The following is an 18,914-nucleotide window of genomic DNA, read 5'->3' as shown; positions in this document are numbered from 1 at the left end:
TGCCTGCTTGGCAATTGTCTTTATCGTTTTGTGTGAGGCCATATCCACCAGTCACACCACTCCAGTGCTTCTGTGTTACTTTTATTTATTCTCTTTGATATCTATTCAGTTTCTACCTTCAATTTAAAAAAAATCTACAAAGAACCACCCACTCTAAGAACATACCCAGCTACAGAAAACCAAGGCTGTATGATCTTTTTAAAAAGAACTGCAGACTTCCAACCAGCTTTTCTCTGGGTTCATCCCTGGCCATTTCCCTCACCTCCGTCTGTATCACATGTCCCTTTTAACACATTTTATTAGATGGATTTTTTAGGTATCACTTACATTTGTCATCTGAAGCTGCTGGTTTCACTGCGTTGGAAAGCAACACCACCTTGATGTTGTTACAGAAGACTCAGCGGTATCTGTAATACTGAGCTCTGACCAGTACGGCCCATCTCTGATCTAGCACAGTAAGAACTGGAGGGCTCCAGTAGTGCTTGTTTCTTGTAATTACTGTAAGGCTTCATAGTTTAAGGCAGCAGCAAAGCAGTTGTCCCTAGCTGCAGCACTGGGAGCATGGTGCAGCCTTCCCAGGAACTAGCTAGTCCTCTTAGCAAAGCTGGAGTGACTAGTCTAGGCAGAGCCGGGTGCCCGAGGGCCATGGTTAAACCACTTCCAGTACCAGAGCTGTTACTGCCTCTGTGCAGGTTTCCTAACGTCACGGTGTAACAAGAGCTCACTGCAGAGAGAAAAAATTGGACTTGGGCTTTAGAGTGGATTGCTAATTGTGGGGCTCAGTTGGGCCCGTCAGAGAGTGCAGATAGGATTGACAACATTAAATGCAAATTTCGGGTTTCAAGTCACACTGTCTTCTTTGCTCCCAGCAAATTTTGAGGGTCCTTCACTTTTTATCAAGTTCAGAAAACTGTTCTGAGGAGCTGTCGTGACATAACCAGAAGTAAATCGGTGTCACTGCTGGTATCATTTAACTGGAGTTGTTACGTGGGGTAAAATTTCCCATTTCAGTATCTTACAATGAGCTCATTTCTGTTCTGCTGTTAGTTACCTCACTGATTTGCGCTCATCCTCCACTTCAGGGAGCGGCAAGTTCTGCATTGGAAATTTGCATCAGTTGCAGGAAGGGAACAGAGGATAGCTATGGCTAGAATCCACTGCTTGCACAATGTTGCAAATGTAGCTCTTCCTGAAACCATCTTCTCCTTGCTTAGGGCATTGTTTACGCGATTAAAGCGAATTCAGAAACATTGTTTCAGTAAACAGGATGAAGTACACAGAACTTTTTGTGCACTCCAACAGGCGGGGATAATATTTATCTTCTGTATATTTTTAGCCAGGAGAAAATTGGATGTTGGTGTCTGGAAACATCTGTGCCTGATACCTTTGTTTCATTAGAAATCGACTGCAAATCTGTTGTTTTAGTGTACCTATGCCAAGTGTTTTTAACAAGTTTAAGAGGAACATCCTTATTTGTAGCTCACACAACCATAAAAGAAGTGGCTTCATTTTAGGTTTGAATACTTCTGGACATGATTGTGGATTTATATAAGAACCATGTTACCACAGACATTTTAGAAAGCTTGAGAAAAAAATAAATAATCTTTACAGTTTTCATAATCTCTGGAAGAAGAAATCTGAGAAAATGAAGTCTTTAAAACAGTCTCCAAGACAGAAATACTAAACCGGGTCTATTTTTTTAATTTTTGAGAGAACATGTTTTTGTTGGAGTAGTTATACAGCATGAAAGCTTTTTCAGAGCCACTTTAAATGCCCATTTCTAATGACTCTCATTCTAGATCTGATTTCTTTTTTCTTTTATAAACAACCTCCTGTATAGAAACTGATGAAACAAGATACGTCTTTGTGTATCATGTATATGCATAGTCATGGGCTAATGTTAAGTCTATCTGTAAGTACTGGGAAGAACTCAGCGAATGCTGATTTTTCAAAATTTTTACACTGGGATAAGGAAGCAATCGGTCGCCTGAAGCAGCAGCCTGTTCTCACACCTCTGCCCTAACTTTTGGGTCATACCATGGAGGAATTATTAGGTTTACTCACTGATTTCCTCCCTGCCTCTGGAAGGTCCATTAGATTTAAATGGGGCTGGGTAGAGCACAGCAGAGCCCCTGAAAACAAACAGTACTGGAGCCGACTGAAGCTATCTTCTTTTTTTTAATTTCCAAGAGTGGCAGTTCAGACAGTCACAGGATTCTTTATAGAATTTCTTTCACTCTATGTGGGGTTTTTTGCCACGTTAAACAAACAACATGGTAATCAAAGCTTTAAGCAGCAGAGAGAGGAATATAGCTGTGTGTCACAGTACCACACTGGATTTTGCTTTTGGTATGTTCATTTTTTAAAATAGGCTGTGTGTTGGAAAATTAATTTTAAAGACCTTTTCTAATAAGCCTACTTGATAGTAAAAACAGACTGCAGAGGGATATCTTATTGCACAGACATGTCACGGAAGTCAGTGGCACGTTGGAAGTCTGGTGAGGTCTTATGATGCTGGAAGCTTGTGCATTACACCTGCCTGTCTTCCCCAGCACAGCACATAGCTCAACAGAAATTTCTGTCCCTACAAACCCGCTTTTGCATAAAGTGACTTGGCATCCTGAAAAAGTAATTTAAAGCAAATCCCTATGGTTCTTCAGACTGTACCTGGCTGAAATAATGAGTTCATGCTGATTGACTGTCATATAACAACCATTACCAAAGCAGATAGAATCATTATCAAGTGCCCCCTGCCTTTTTTTATGAGAGGGTTTGGTTTGCTTTGCTTGTTTTGGTTTAGGTTTTGGTTTTTTTTCACTTTGCTGAGTCATTGCTTATAGAGTTAATGTGGTCTTAAAAAGACTTGCTACTGAAGTACTAAAGTCATACTAATTTTCACATGGGCAGTACTAAAGGCCTGCAACTGGCCAACAGTGCACAGTGTTAGCCACTCGGTAACACTATTTCCTTTCACTTATTGTGAAAACTCTGTTTTGCTTGGATAGATGTAACAATTTTGAATCCCTGAACTAACCCTGATGTTTTAAAACTTATGAAATCCATTGTAATTCTTGGTCTGTAGAAACTGAGGTTTAATGAAGTAATCATTCCAATTCCATATTTAGCCTGGGAGTAAAATATCTCTTGTGTAAAGATGCTATTAGGCTGACAACTGCACTTTCTTTCACTCTTGTTCTTTCTCCCAGTGGAACTTCTTAGTAGCCTCAAAGTTGTTTCACTTCAATGGTTTGGTCTCTGGTCAAATGCAAAGCATGCAATAGGTGCAAAATCTCCTTTCTCCAAAAAAACGATGTGTAGGCATTGTCTGTGCAGCTGTGTCCGCAGCTACGAAGCTATGGCAGCAGTTCTGTTTCACTTCCTATGTCACACTACTCTCTGGATCACAGGTAACTGAAGAAACACGGACACTCTTTCCTTTCTTTCTCTTGTGATTTTCCTCATAACAATTATCGTAGAATCATAGAATCATTTAGGACAGAAAAGACCATTAAGATCATCGTATAAAACTGAACCTTTTATCCAAAGTACAAATCCATGGAGCCATGTAAAAGCCTTTTAGCATAATAGTACATTATTCTGTTTTTCCTGGGTTTGCATAACTCGATTTTCATGGGGTGCTGTCTTGAAAGACAGCTTTGTAAATCTATAAAACATGAAGAAAACCTCCGTACCTATTAAACCTTTCAGATATATCTGATAGTCCCTTCTGTATCATAGTTGTTTAGCCAGTCCAGTGTAATCACTGAACCACATTAGCATGAAACATCAGAGCATTTTATGTTTTACCTGTGGCCACGCTGTGCTTGCATGACTCATAGCGCCAGGGTTTCTGATGTCCAGTTCCTATTTCTAAATAGCCTCCAACATGCACGCACAGTATTTGTCCAAAGTTTTCATAATTACACATTGTTCAGCATAGAAAAGGAGTAATCAAGGGCTGTTCCTATGCAGAATTGTATTTACATTCATGATGTCCGCAGCGAACTTTGAATCTTGGCTCTGGGCTTCTGCAGAAACCGTGAACGGGTTGTGTATCATTCCACTCTCCAGCACAGAAAGAGGACTTACTTCAGAGGGCTTAGCAGCAAGTGACTTACTCGGCAACAGTTGAAAGAACTGCTGGCTCTCACCACAGCAGAGTGCGGTTTCACATAGCGGTGACAGCCCACGCCGCTGTGTGATGGAGGTGCTGGTGCTGCAGGGAGGGCTGTGCCGGGGGCTGGGCTGAGCTGTTGCCAGAGGGCAAGGCAGGTGCAGACCTGGCAGAGACCCTGGCCTCTGCATCTTCCATCTTCCCACTCACAGACTCACTTGGCCCTGGCTCAAGTCAGTCCAAGTCCTTGCAACGGGCTCTGCGCGTTGGTGTGCTCCATGCTTGCCTCAAATTCAGCCTCAGTGTAATTAGAGTAACAGATCTGGTTTTCTTTTTCCTGGTCATGTATGTTCAGGTTTAAACATCTTTCCCCACAAGGCAGAAAATTCTGCTGCAAAGCTTTTAGGCACAGCATGGGTTGTTATTTTGTGGGGGATTTTTCCTAGCCTTTGTTCCAAGGTCTGATTCAGCAAAGGTAGCAGAAGGAATCACTCAGCTGCTGCGTATCTCTGGGCTCAGTAACCTGCATGTGGCTTGCACCATGCGAACCCTACAGTATTACACAGCCCCTCCGCAAGGGAACACCAGTCATTTGTCTTCGCTGCGTAGGAAGTTTCCCACGGACGAGGAGGAGGCACTGACAGCCAGCCCGCTCTGTTCTGCCTCCCATAGGTTACCATTGAAGTGGTGGATGGCCCCGACACCGAGACAGACAAGGATCTGCAGAAGGAGAGCGGCAAGCCTAGCTGGCCAGTCCCGTCACCAGACTGGAGAAACTGGTGGCAGAGGTCCTCCACCTTGACTCGCATGAGCAGCGGTGACCAGGACTACAAGTATGACAGCACCACTGAGGACAGCAACTTCCTCAACCCTCTCGGTGGGTGGGATAGCCATGCACCCAGTCACCGGAGATTTGAATCCAAGGAGCAGCCAGAGTATGGTAAGCTTGCGTTCCAGGCCTCTTACGGGCATCTTGGGATTGTAAAAATGAGTTTGGGGGAAATGAGAATGGTGAGGCATCGCTGAAAGTAGGCCAAACAAAATAGAATTTTTCAACATGTGGCTTTTGTTCATCAGCTTTTAAATACAAATCTGTGCAGATGCACAAGCTGTACTGTGGTAGCTGCATTCCACTAGTAAGTCTATAATCTTGAAAATCATACCAGTTAGCCCATAAGAGGACCTTTTTTTAGCCCTAAGTGTACTTTTTTTAAAAACAAAGGAAACAAGGTTTCATATTTATTTTTAGAGTAAGGATAAGTACAAATTTAGAAACGTGCAGTGGTTTGGGAACCAAAATATGATTATTGGATAAATAAGCAAGATCTAAAACGTGGTAGTATTTGGTGGATACACAAATATGATGAATTATGTTGGTGCATGTGTGGGGAGTGGCATGTGCAGCAGGAACATTGTGTATTTGCGTGTGTAATTCTCTTCCAGATGTGTCACGGCGAAAACAATTGTTTTCAGCTTGTATGAAACAGTTGCAGAAACCAGAAACAGAGGAGCTAGTTATTCACTGCCCCAGCGGGCTGTGACTATCCACATGGGCATGACTCAAGGGAGGTGAACTAGTATGTGCTCATGGGTATAGCTCAGAGCCTCTCGGATTTAAGTTGTGTGTAAATACAGAAGATTTTTTGGTTACAGCAGGGTCTCAAAGCCACAGTGCTTTTACCCTGGCACTTCCATTGCATTCCCTAGATACTGCAGAGTGCCTGTCATGCGCTGATTCAGTCTTATTTTCCCCGTTTTGGTTAACTTTGAGTCCTAAAGCCTTAACAATTGAGGGAGACTTTTCGTGGAATTTAAATATTTAAATACATACATATGTATTAAATTTTGTGGCCAGAAGATTGAAGTCTATCCCTTCTTTTTGCACCTGCCTTTATTTGTGGACACGCACTATTGCCAAGAATTCACGTATTAGGTAGCTATTCATTTAGGTAAAATAAAATCGTGTTCACAAATAATCATGGTAGAAAAAAAAAGAAAAGAAGAATTACAAATGCAAAAATAGGAAGAACAGGTTAAGCTCCAGCTGAAAATACACACATGGTGTATTTAATAGTAGATACTGTGCGCTTCATAGTGCGGTATAAACACTAGGTAGGTAGGCCTGAAAATTATGCTAGAGCTCTCCGCTGTGCAGCAGAGCACCCTGCTGATTGGGAAAGGCTCCTGGCCTTACGACTAACCTGGGATGCCGTGCCCCTGGCCAGGGGGATGTAGCTGCAGATCCTGCCTGTATGGGGCTCTTGTGCTAGTTCCACCCGCTGACCTGTTCTCATGTCTCATGGCTCTTATCTCCCTCCTCCTGCCCCTGCCAAAAGGCACCGCATGGCTTTGCCTGCCCTTCCTGGGCCTTCCAGTCTGGGCCCTTTGACAGCGTTGCACTTGCTCACCCTCCCTCTTCCTTGCCAGCCACGTGGAAAAAAAAAATTCAGAGTTGGAAAAGGGCCGGGAAGGAGAGCGGGGCCAGGCAGAAAGGGCAGAGCACATTTTCTTAAGGCATCTTATGCCTCTTCAGACTGCTGCAGTGCCCACCTGTTGGCAAATCCTGGAATCGTGGGTCTTTGCACACAGGCGGTAGCCATGTGCCCCCCACATCACACCATGGGCACCTGACTCGGGTGTGGTGGCTTCCTCATTGGCAGCGGTGTATGAAAAGGAGGAAAAGCATATAAGGTCCCTGCCACGAGGAACTCGCATCTAGGCAGCTTGCTACGAGTGAGATATATAACCTTCCCATAACTCCTGGCAATAAATGTTTAATAGCACCCCACAGAGTTGTCGTCAGTCATTACATATGGTACAAATCAAGTTACGTGTTCTAGTAACCAGCTCAGGAAGCCCACAGACAGCATGGCAGTGGGCGGGGGAGTGGGAATCGCATGTAGCACAGAGGCCAGTGCAGGCAGGGATCTGTCCCTGTGTCTTGCAATTACATACATATTCAGCCTATAGCTATAGAGTAGGCCTGGCTCAGAGTTGCTAAACCCTATTTTGCTTTGCTGCCAGTGCTGGTTTAACCCAAATGAGCAAAGGCTGCAAGCTGTGACCTCAGGGTCAGTTAAGTATCTCCTGTAGGTTGCAGAGAAATCCATTAAGCCAGATGTTCCCTAGCGAGAGCCAACTCTCGGCTGGGAAGGTGAGCAAACGGGTTTGGTTCATGCACGACATTTGGTGGCCTTCAGAAGGTGGCATGTGCCACCATGTTCACACAGCAAACAAAGGAGACTGGCTCTAAAAGGGATTAGATACTTAGAGTGGTACCGAGCCATGGTGGTGCAGACTTGGCATCATTTGCCCTTGGCTTTGTCCCAGAAGAGAATAAAGTTGTGTTTTGTTTTCAGGAAGTTCCTGCTAGTAAACCGTCAGGTTTGATGTTATTTAATAATTCACATGAAACGCTACAAATTGCATGTTGTTCTGGGTGCAAGATGCATATGTGGTTCCCTATATCCATGGCAGTATTCCTGTAATATCTGTTTCCTGTTCAAGGGACCGAAAAACAAAATCGCAATTTTCATGCATGACCCTCAGCCTCCCATAGTGCAACATTCATTGTGCCCTAAAAATTAGTTGAGTATTGTTGTGCAATTGCTGTGTCTTTTGAAAAGATGAAAAAGAAAACTTAATTTATCCTGTGCCTGATTAGTCTGTGGTCAGAAAACATATTCCTATATACAGGGAAATTATGTGGATAGACGTGTACTGTTAGTTCATGACCCAGCTTTGCAGCTGAGGATTCTCAGCTGCCAAAAGGTCAAAAGAGAAAGGAAATATTTTTTCAAATTATGTTGCATGCGTTTCCCTGAGGAGCATCAAGTGTGAATACCATTTAAACAGCAGGCTTATGCCTGGCACTTAGCCCAAGCTTCAGGTAGAGACATCTGGATTCCATTCTTGTTTTGCCTTCTTAATAAAAAACACTACACAGTAGTTTTGGGTAGTAGGAGTTTTGTTTCTTCATTTCCTTCCTCATCTTTGTTCTTTCACAGATTATATTGACGGTGAGGGAGATTGGAGCCCGTGGTCCCTTTGTAGCGTCACCTGCGGGAGTGGCAATCAGAAGCGGACGAGGTCCTGTGGGTACGCCTGCACTGCCACCGAGTCACGGACCTGCGACAGGCCCAACTGCCCAGGTGTGAGCATGTTCCTGGGAACTGCAGGCAGGGGGGGGGGGATATGGGGGGCAGAGCCCTCCTGTGCACAGAGCCCAGGGCCCGTTTGTCCCCTCACTGGGGAAGGGCTCCGGTGGGCAGGCGCACGCTGGTTTGCAAGGCCATTTATGAAACAGCAGGTTCTTTGCTCGTAATAATACGCTGATAGATGCAGTCTACTGTTCCCAGGGACTCAAAAGGCAAATACGGGCGTTTTTTAGGTTACAGCAGGCGTTTTTGTGGACAGTACATTTTGTATTCCAAAGGATGCAATCTACTCTCTTGAAACAAATCTGTATTCATTTTAGAATTTCAAAACAGCTGTGTTGACTTTTACCTCAGCGAGCTCCTATTTTGCTGTGCAGTGAATGGGCATGCCTGTGCTGTGAACAAATGGCTCCATACCAGTTATATGGCTTTTAAGTTTTGTGCTTAACGTATACAGAGTTGCTTTAGGACTCCATGTGTACTAATATTAAAAAAATACTTTAAATACCTACTTTGCATTTCACTCCAGAGATTTTGGGTTCATTGGATATTTCTTGTCCTAGAAAGTCAATGTTAAGGTGGAAATGTCGTCTCTTTCGTTTACACCCTGCTTGATAATTGGAGAATTATAAACCAACAAGTCTGGTTCTGCAGCAATTGTGCAGAGTGGGATGAGGGAGTGTCTAGTTTTGGCTTGAATGTATTCAGAAAATATGGCCAAGAAGCCTTACCTTAGCTCTGACTCATCTACAGGCATTGACATCTAAATGCCAGTAACAGAGGTGTCCTTACTATCAGGCAATTTTTGCTTTGGTGACAGCAGGGCTGAGCACTCAGACCTACATTGTAAAAATTTAAAGCTGCTATGGAAAACTTTCCCGTGATGTTCTTTAAATGCTGCTGTGTGTTTGGATTTAGCCACGTTTGTAATGCAGTGATGCAGTAGTTGCCACAATGCATGGGATATGTGCCATTTCAGTACTTCCCAAGATTGGAGAGAAGTAGAAACACATGCCATGGTGGTACGCATTTCACTGAGTCTACTTAATGACTCAGAAAGGCAGAAATGCTTAAACTAGGGGTCAGGTTTTTTTGTTGGGAAGTGAAATGTTAGCAGCACTGCAGAGAAGACTTTGGGGTCTCAGTGAGAGAGGTGGAGAGAAATTACTCACTCACAGATAGATGCGCGCATCCATTGCAAGGTAATGGCTGCTAGGCTGTTCAGGGGGAAGGTGTTTCTGGATGGTCAATAATAAAGGGTTAATTCCAGATGAAAGTATGTAGCCCCCAGTTACATTCTCCAGTATTTATTACCGGCTAGCATCAAACAGTGGCAAACTTGAAAGAATATATCATATAACAGACCCCCAGCGATCAGCAGGCAAAACATATTCACTCTTTGAGGCTGTGCTGACATTTTTAAAATTACAAGGGCAAAGCTCAGCTTCTGCTGTGTATAATTCTGGCAGTGAATTACTGCCCCGTAATGGGTTCTTGGGTATCTATTATTCTGCATCTACTGCTGGAGTTAAGGCAAAACTATGATAATTTTATTGAAAAGCAGCCTGAGGCTGTTTTGAAGCTTGCAAGCCACTATTATGCCCCAGTTCAGGAGATCAGGAGAAAGTTCACTGGCAAGAAGATGGATGGTGAACAGACTTCATTATTAACCATATAGTTATCACATATTAAAGAGCTTTCTGCTCTTTCTTGAAGGTCTTTAATTCAATGGCGAGGGAAAAAACCCTCAAACCTGTTTAAATGCTTCTTTGAAGAGATGTTTGTTTTAAGGCCACATGGCACAGCAACATAAGGGAAACATGAGGCTGGTAGGTAGGCCAAACTAAAGCAGCAATGAAAGGATGTTTACTTTGGCAAGATCAATTAATACATTTTCTGACAATCTGTGTTTCTCTCTACTGATAGCAAACACTTAAATTGCAGGTTGTTGGAAGATCCAGATATTTTTATTTGATTGCCGTAGCTGCAGGGGGATGGGATTGATGGGAGAGGTTATTTATCTCTCACCTACTCACACCTTTTAACTCCCTAGCACAGGCAGAGACCAGCAAGCACCAGTCTTCTTGCAACAGCGTCATTCTTCCTCGTAATTCCTGAAAAATGGTTTTCCATAGGCAGATGTGAACTTATTCACCTGTCTTCAGGCATGTTGCTCTTTTTGAGAAAGTGGCACAAAGGCTGTCTCCTTTAGACATGATATTTTACCCAGGGCTTTAGAGTTTCCATTAGGACGTTTGTTTTTATCTTGTCGGTCCCTTGTGATACATGCTCTGGAGAAGATGCTGGTCACATAAAGCTGACCAAGTGGCTGTTGGTGAAGTTTTTGCAAAGCTCCTACCTGAATTACTGGGAGATGCTGGCAAGCCTTGCATCCGAAAGAGGAGGAATTAAATCTGTTCCCTCACTGCTGTCCCTGCACTGGGTTCATAACTGACCAGTTTGTTGCTTATATTTAAGCTCTAAAACTTGAAAACTTTAGACCTTTGGGCTAAACTACTGCTTTATCTTCCTAACACCACAGATTCCTTGGTCATTATACTTTTAAATGAACATTCCCTCCAGCAGCAACTTCAGGTGGCTTCCCTGCCAAACAAAAGCACCTTGCAGAACTGGGGAAGGAAGGAATGGCAGGGAAGCAGTTGATTGCACAGTGTTTTAATGGGAAAGCACCACCACCACTAACACGTGTTTGTCTTAGGGATCGAAGATACCTTCCGGACAGCTGCCACAGAAGTGAGCTTACTTGCAGGAAGTGAAGACTTCAACGCTACCAAACTGTTTGAAGTTGGTAAGTAGCCTAGTCAATCTTTCAGCAACAGGTAAGAGACTTACTTAGATTTTCCTGGTTGAACTCTTGCTGCAGGTCCAAGATCTTGAGTTTACCATTAAAAATGTCAGTAATAATGGCCATTTATTATTTTGCTTAAGTTTATGATCTGAACCTTAGCTTGCTTCTCTCACTGAATCTTTCTCCTCTTAAGTCTTAGCAAATTTCTGTGCTGCTTTCATTATAAAATGATTCTCTGTCCTAGCTCAGAAAAGAGCTGTAAGGCTCCACATTAATGCAGAGTGGGGAAAAATCAAATGCTGTTCAGCATTTTGCTAAAACAGCCTCAAATGGAAGATACTGTAAAAGCATTTTAGGTACAGCTGTAACGTTAAAAATAAAAAGACAATGACTTTTACAAGCATGCATGGCTTTTACAACTATGTGTGCTGCAGTGGGGCTAGTCAGTGAGATTTTACAGGGCATGACTCAAGACTGCCCTAGCTAAAACTCAGCCCAACCTCTATAATGTTCTGATTTCAATCCTCCAATGAAACCATAGCGTGGCCTATCTTAGACACTGGGTGCTGAACTAATTGGATAAATCAAGTAATCCAGCATCCCCCGCCTATGGTGGTAGAGCACAACAGTTAATGATAGCCGGGATAGGACTCTTTAAGGAGATAGAAAAACAGGACACATCACTAAGTAAATATTTTGCGCAAATGTTTGCTGTGAGAGTTTTAGGTCCCAGTCTTTGCCTTACTCCAGAGTCCTGTTAAGTAAGTGTGGGGCAAGATGTGCAGGGTTTTTGGGGGGTTTTTTTTGAAAGCTGGTAGCATGATACAGACACCTTAAATAATGTTTTAGGAAGGAGACGTTTAACTGGATTCTCCCAAGACCCTCGCAAAATAATAAAGTGCCAGTATTAAATACGCTACTAGTCTATAAATCTCTTTAATCCTAGCTATAAATCATGACTCCGGTGCCGTTAAATCCTCCTAATGTACAGACACTCTGATATTATGTCACATATGCCCCTTTAGAATCTGAATCACTTTTGGCTGCATTTGCCAGCTAAGATGTCGGTCTCCTTGTTTGAACTACAGCTGCTTGAAATACCCCTTTGGGAAGATGGAGACCAAACAGAAAAAGGTATTTGTTAGTTGAAAGAAAGACTGAATTAGGGCTTAATAATGAACTTCAGGAAAAGTAATCCAGGCCTTGCTTGCCATCTTTGTATTTCTAGCATCATGAGAAACTTAATCCTTCAACATCTGAATCTGCTGTTGTTACAAGGTGAGTGCGCAGACAAGGGGTTCAAACTAACTGGAGACTGTCATCAAATCACTGTGATTTCCCCGTTCAGTTCTGTCACCTGTAAACCCATGACAGTGTCTCTTGTGCTGCGTGGGGATACTGGCAGCTTAACTGGAATCTGCCAGGTAGAAGAAAATGCCAAATGATTCTTACTGGCATGGTGCTGCACTACAATTCAGACTAGCACTGCCTGAGGCCCTGAAGCCAGTCACACGTGATTATTTGACAAGACAGCACATTAACACATTGCAGGTAGGGAGGCAAGCTTTTTCTTTCTTAAGCAAAGCACTGGTGCTGAACAGTTAGGCTTTACTCATTTGATATCACTGATCATACAAACTGGGATGCTGCATAATGTATCTTAAGCTTCCATTTCCTGCCCTTGAACAGATACCGATAGCTGTGAAAGATGGATGAGCTGCAAAAGTGAGTTCTTGAAGAAATACATGCACAAAGTGGTCAATGATCTTCCCAGCTGCCCGTGCTCCTACCCCAGAGAAGTCGCATACAGCACTGCTGAAATCTATGATCGAATTAAGAGGAAAAACTTCCGCTGGAAAGATGCAAGTGGTCCAAAGGAGAAACTGGAGATCTATAAGCCCACCGCACGATACTGCATCCGCTCCATGCTCTCTTTGGAAAGCACCACACTTGCAGCACAGCACTGCTGCTATGATGATAATATGCAGCTGATTACCAGAGGGAAAGGGGCAGGTACACCAAACCTGATCAGCATTGAATTCTCAGCAGAACTCCATTACAAAGTGGACATTCTGCCTTGGATTATATGCAAAGGTGACTGGAGCCGATACAATGAAGCACGGCCTCCAAACAATGGGCAGAAATGTACAGAAAACCCTTCAGACGAAGACTACTACAAGCAATTTCAAGAAGCAAGGGAATACTGAGAGGATTTTCCTCCTCTTCAGACACAAAATAGCATTTGTTTCCTGGATGCCAAAGAACTGGTAATGGCTGCTGCATTGTCTCCTTGACAGGGGTTGATCAGTTCCTTTCTAATGAATGTATATAGTTGTAATATAATACATAAGTATTTTTCATAGTGTGTGTAATTTATAAACACATATCTCTCTATCTCACACACACCTATTTCTACATACAGACATACATAAAACTTGTCCTGGTAGGATTTTATACTTCAATCGTTTAATAATACACATTTAATTTTATTCCCCAACTGTAACGTAAGTGTGAGGTGGGGGGGGGGGGGGGCAGCTGCCATCACCATCAGGCCCAAGGTCCCAGCTGAGGAGGGCACATATTTAAAAGTTGTTATAAACAATAGGATTGAAGAATGCACTCTTCCATATGGGAATGGTTTACAAGATTAATGCACCTACAGCACCAGTTCTCTCTATAATTGATTTCATGACTAGTCAGGTCTAAGAAAAGATATTTTTTTTTAACGGTAACACTCAAAAGTGAGTATCAACAGTTACTAGCAATTTTTTTCTTGGAATTCTTCCTGTTACCTTCTAGCTCAGGTCTCTGCAGTCCATCTGGGGTAGGCTTGCAGGGAGACTAGCCGTGGTTTTCCTGTGGACCAGGAAAAGTCTCGATGCAGTGGTTCTGCAAGAGTTACAAACAGCCGACTCCTGGAAACATCTCAGATACGGAGCTACAGCTGTCAGGACTCACATCGTATGCTGGGGGGTAGATCTGCAGAGCAGCTACCTGTAAACTAAGTATGCCATAAGTCTTTGGAGGAGCGAGGCCAGAGCAGGAAACCATGTCAAAGGCAAAAAAACCAAAAACCAAAAATCAGGTACCCCCTAATTTTTAATATGAAGAGCGTTTAGATCTGCTTGTTTCTTTCTTTTAAGAAAAGAAAGAAGTTTATTTTTTTGAAAGAACAGGAAAAGTGGAATACACATTTCCAAGTTCCCTGAGATAAAGCATGCAACCAGCCCTTTTCCCCCATTTATCATATGCTGAGTACACAGTGTCCTACAGAAGAAGCTATTCTTTAAGGAAGCTGTCTGGGAGGAACTATTGGTGAGTTAAAATTGTCTTAATTTTTTTGAAAAGCTAGCATTATTTTTGTAAAGTATTTATTGAATTGTAACAATAACTCACAAGTGGGCTGTGTCTCTAACATGAAAGGCTCCTATAGATGGAACTTGATTACCAAGAACAAGACTGTTGTTAGGCAAAGGCTTTACTTCCAAATTTTTATAAAGTGCAAGTTTACATACATAATCCTGTAATTAAGCAGCTGATACCTGCATTCCTATGAAAGATAAAAATTACACCATGGGTAAATAAATACTTACAGTTCCATCCTGTAAAAGGCTGTCTTGCTGCAAGTCAATGTCTTCATTTGGAAAACCAAGGCTAAGTGTTACTAGAGAAATGCCTATTTTTGGATGATGTCTTCTGATACACATATGTGTACTGCATGTGGAACCTCACACAGTGGTAAAAGCAATCTTGTGTTGCAGTCAGTCCTAGCTGAAAGATGCAAGACAGCCATGAAAGACAATTCCTTCTGCCGTACGCAGGCACACATATATACTGTAAATCTTTTCTTCTCTAGCTCTGTTGGCCTTTCAGGTGCTGGTTGATTGCGACTTACTGGCCAGATGAGTGCATGGTGTCCCCAGCATTAACATATGCATAATAAGTCCGCTGCATCTGCAAAGTGTCAGGCTTGCATTGGTCTGCCCAGGTGGTGCAAATCAGGGGATTAATAAGCAGCCTGGGCCTTGGACACCCACGCTGGCCAGATGTGGTGCATAGGCTGCAAAGGCTCTCCCAGGCTCTGCCAGCCCTAGCCTGACAGGCTGCAGTGCTCAGCACTGTACTTCTGCTCTGGGCTTCCAGAAATACAGCAGTCCGGGCACGTATGCAACCGCAACTGATCTACTGAGGTAACTTCAGCAGCTGGAAATCTTGGCCATGTCATCGGATTTTCCCAGATGCTGGCTTGAGCCAGGGGTTGGGGGAGACGTGGATATACCCTAGCACTAGCTGGTAGTAACAAAACATGGTTAGTTGAGCAAGAGGGTAAACATGGGGATCGCCCCTTAATTTTTATAGAAACCAGGTTTTGTAAATCCTTGCAGGGTCATAAGAAGGAACCACTAGCTAGCCGAGCCAGTTAAATTGACAGCAGATGGATGAAAGGCATAAGCAACTTCAGGATCAGTCACTTAATAGGGAAGACAGGTATTTTCTGCAACATGGTGGAGAAAGCTCTGCTTTTTACTTCACTTAGCAATGTGGGGGGAACAACCGTCTCAGGTTTCTCTGGGAAGGCAATGAGAGGGCGGTCACAATTCCCGAAATATAAAACACATCCCTGCAGTTTATGGATTAGTAAATTACGGTGCTATCGAGAAATGCTACTACACCATTAATACTGAACATGAGAAATAAAGTGTCAGGGAAGAAGAAAAAATATTCTAATAAATGAAATAATGCACAAAGTTTCAAGTCTTACCACTCATAATTTGCCAAGGCTAGAAACTGAGGCAGCGTAATAACCACTGGTGAGGACCTACCAGGTTTTTCATAGGACAAGTCCTGGAGCACAGATGAAGACAGCATTCACACTTCTGCAATCTTAAGCAACGGTCCTTATTAAAAACAAAGTCAGTCCTATTTTAAAATAAATTATGATCCATTCAGGGCCAGTCTGCTTTTTTTCTATTCTGTTTTCCTTATCTCCTTTACAACAACTAAAATTGTACCTGGAATGACTGTGTGTAGTAGTCCTTAGCAAGGTCCTGGAGTTTGCCACAGCCAAATTGGGCTCAGTCTCCTAAATACAGAGCTCTCTATATTAGAATAAGACCTGAGGAAGTGTTTGTAGTCTTGGGTTCCTAGGCACAGGTTGGTAGGTGGAAGAAGCTGTTGCTACATTTTTAAGTTACCACAGACTGTGCAGATTGGAAGACCCAAGCAAAGATACGAGGGGCATTGAAACAAGCAGAACTAAACAGGGCTCATGGTCTCAACACTGAGCAATCCTCAGCGAGTCCCTCACTGGTAGCCATCCTGCCTCCCAGAAGGAAACTTGAAACAGACTTCACAGCACCCTCTCCGTATCTGAGCAGTTCCGTGTACCTATTTCTCATCAGCAAAGCCAGAGTGCATGTTTTCATCTCCTGGCCTCCGGTTCCTCTGCACTACCCTTCTTTTAGGCAAGCACAGCTGTTTGTGCAGCAAAAGGAACCAGTCAAGTCATCCAAGTTGTTTTTAACTCCAATCAATCGACAGATACCGGTTACCGCACGGATTTAGAGTTGAGTTGGCAAGAACGCCTTAAGCTGGCACTGCTAGAGTGCCCTGAGGCATCCATAAATGGATTGAATGCGTACCTTTGATGGTTAAAAGGATGAGTGGGCCTGGCTTCACATTGCCGGGACAGCTGCTGAGCAGCAAAATTCCACTAACATAACCCGCAGTGATGCATATGGGTTATAGGACAATATAGTGAAAAACAAAAACATACATATATTCACGAATCCCCACAGTCCTGCATTAGTTACCAGCTGCATTCCCCCCACCCCCCCCAACCCCCACCCCCCGTTGTGCAAAATGGTTAGCACTGTCAACACAACACATTCTTTAAAAAAATGCTAGTGAGTTCATAGGACTGCCTTTTCCATATATAGCATTTTCACTGAGATGTAGGGTTGGTTGCAATGAATAACTGATGCACCTGACACTTTCAATTCAGTGGGGTCAGGCGAGTTGAAGATGGGGGGGGGGGGAAGTAGTAACCTTTCCCAGATGAAGAATCTGCTGCTTGGTGGCAGGGGCTTGCAGTATATACATGAGCCATTTAGCAAGGGGATGCCTGCCAGACCACACTGAGCCCTAATGCCGCTGTCCCCTACCTGTGGCCGTCTCCCTGGCTGGCAGCAGGAAGGCAGCGAGGGAGCACCTGCACTTCCTGGTGGTGGCCTGGGGAGCTGCCTGAGGCTGAGGACGCACCGGTGCTCCCCTGCCTGCTCTCTCCATCAAGGGGCCCCTGGAGTCGCCCAGCAGCCAGCATGGCTCGCCACACTGGGTGCCTGCTGCTGCAGCACTGCCTTGGCTCATGCTCAGCAGCACAATCACACATCCATCCATCCCTGGAGAAAATTACTCATGTTCAGGCTGGGCAGGCTACACAGGAACCTGGCGAGCGCCATTCCTAGCAGGGTCAAGAAGCTGGCAGGGTGGGGAGCCTGTTTGTAACCCATGCAGACAAAGTTACTCCGCAGGCTCCATACAGTCACCTGTACAATCATCTGACACCACACGAGGGGCAATGGCATGGCAAGGCTCTCACTTGTTAATCCAGAAGAGGAAGCCTGCAAAACAGAGATGGACAAGCTCATCGCTCACGCTGCTCACTGCATGCACCTGAACAGGCGCAGGCACGGCCATGTCCCTCCTCTCCATACACACTGAGCCCAGACTGCTTAGGAGGGAGGGCATGAGCAGGAAGTTGACCGGCAATAAGCATCAGCGTAAAGATGACACTTCTTCTAGCAAACTCGTGTGAGTGTGTGTTGCTGCCTGGCACGTATGTGACAGCTGAGAGCGCATGTGTTTTTCTGTCACCAGTTCCCCCCACCCTTGCCTTTGTAACTTTTAATGGAAAAATGTGTGGGCAGTTTCCATTATGCCTGCACTGCTTCAGACAAATTAAGGGGTTGGCTAAGAAAGGACTGGTTTCATATTTCATACCAAATACACACACATGCATATATTTATAGATCTATGTAAATTAATTTAGGATATCCTCTAGTCGTGCACTTCATAGCAGTACATTGCCGAGTGTAGGGTCTGCAGGAACGGCGCTACAGAAGAGCACTTCCTTTTGGCCTCCACAGGGGGACGAAGCTATTTTTGCACTTGCATGGGGAGGAAAAGGGCTGGGAAGCTGAAACTGCAGCAGTCATTCTTTGGCTCTGCCTTCTACTTTCTGAGTGGCAGGTTTATTCATTTTTCCTTTTCAGCTGCATTGCTAAAGCCACACATGCCTTTTATGACTGTGCTAATTTTCTATCAGTTTAGGGAGTTATAAATTTTTTTCCTTATTCTCTATCACAAGAAGGATCAGGGAGGGCGGGTAACTTCTAAACACATAGAAGCTTTTCATTCATTAAAATGCACAATTTATAAGAGATTCAGAATGTTATATTCTGGAAGTGCTGGTACTATTACACAGGTCAAACTGGGCAAACCTAACAAAACGAAGTGTGGGTGGCTCTAGTTTTCAAAGACACACTTAGATAATATTTCCTTTTTAAAACTAGGCAAACATCATTACATATGTTAAATGTCAGCATTTGCTGTTTATTACAGGCCTGACCAATGCTTTGCTTAGAGTGGAACAGTGCTTCACTCTATGGATTTCAAGAGAGGTCTGGTATGACTCCAAAACATGCCTGAAGCAAGGGTCAGCACCTGCACACCATGGTGGTAGATGCAGGATGTGCATCAGAAATTCTGGGGAGCAGAGGAGGCTTGGGAACCAGCTCCCACTCCAAGCACCATCTTCCGGGCTGGCTCCTGC

General features: G+C 43.8%; 1 protein-coding gene across 1 annotated transcript in view; it reads left to right on the top strand.

The window, feature by feature from the left end:
- The window catches only part of ISM1 (isthmin 1), a 43,219-nt gene extending 27,209 nt beyond the window's left edge, over window positions 1–16,010 (top strand). The window contains exons 4-7 of the mRNA XM_056357714.1: window positions 4,787–5,054; window positions 8,122–8,265; window positions 10,991–11,080; window positions 12,770–16,010. Of these exons, the coding sequence (XP_056213689.1) occupies window positions 4,787–5,054; window positions 8,122–8,265; window positions 10,991–11,080; window positions 12,770–13,287 (1,020 nt within the window). The 3' untranslated portion in view covers window positions 13,288–16,010. The remainder of the gene's footprint in view (window positions 1–4,786; window positions 5,055–8,121; window positions 8,266–10,990; window positions 11,081–12,769) is intronic.
- Window positions 16,011–18,914: the final 2,904 nt, after the last annotated feature.

The sequence above is a fragment of the Falco biarmicus genome, chromosome 12 (assembly GCF_023638135.1).
Source record: "Falco biarmicus isolate bFalBia1 chromosome 12, bFalBia1.pri, whole genome shotgun sequence".
Taxonomy (NCBI): domain Eukaryota; kingdom Metazoa; phylum Chordata; class Aves; order Falconiformes; family Falconidae; genus Falco; species Falco biarmicus.
The sequence above is the reverse complement of the archived record's forward strand: the minus strand, read 5'-3'. Positions and strand labels throughout refer to the sequence as shown.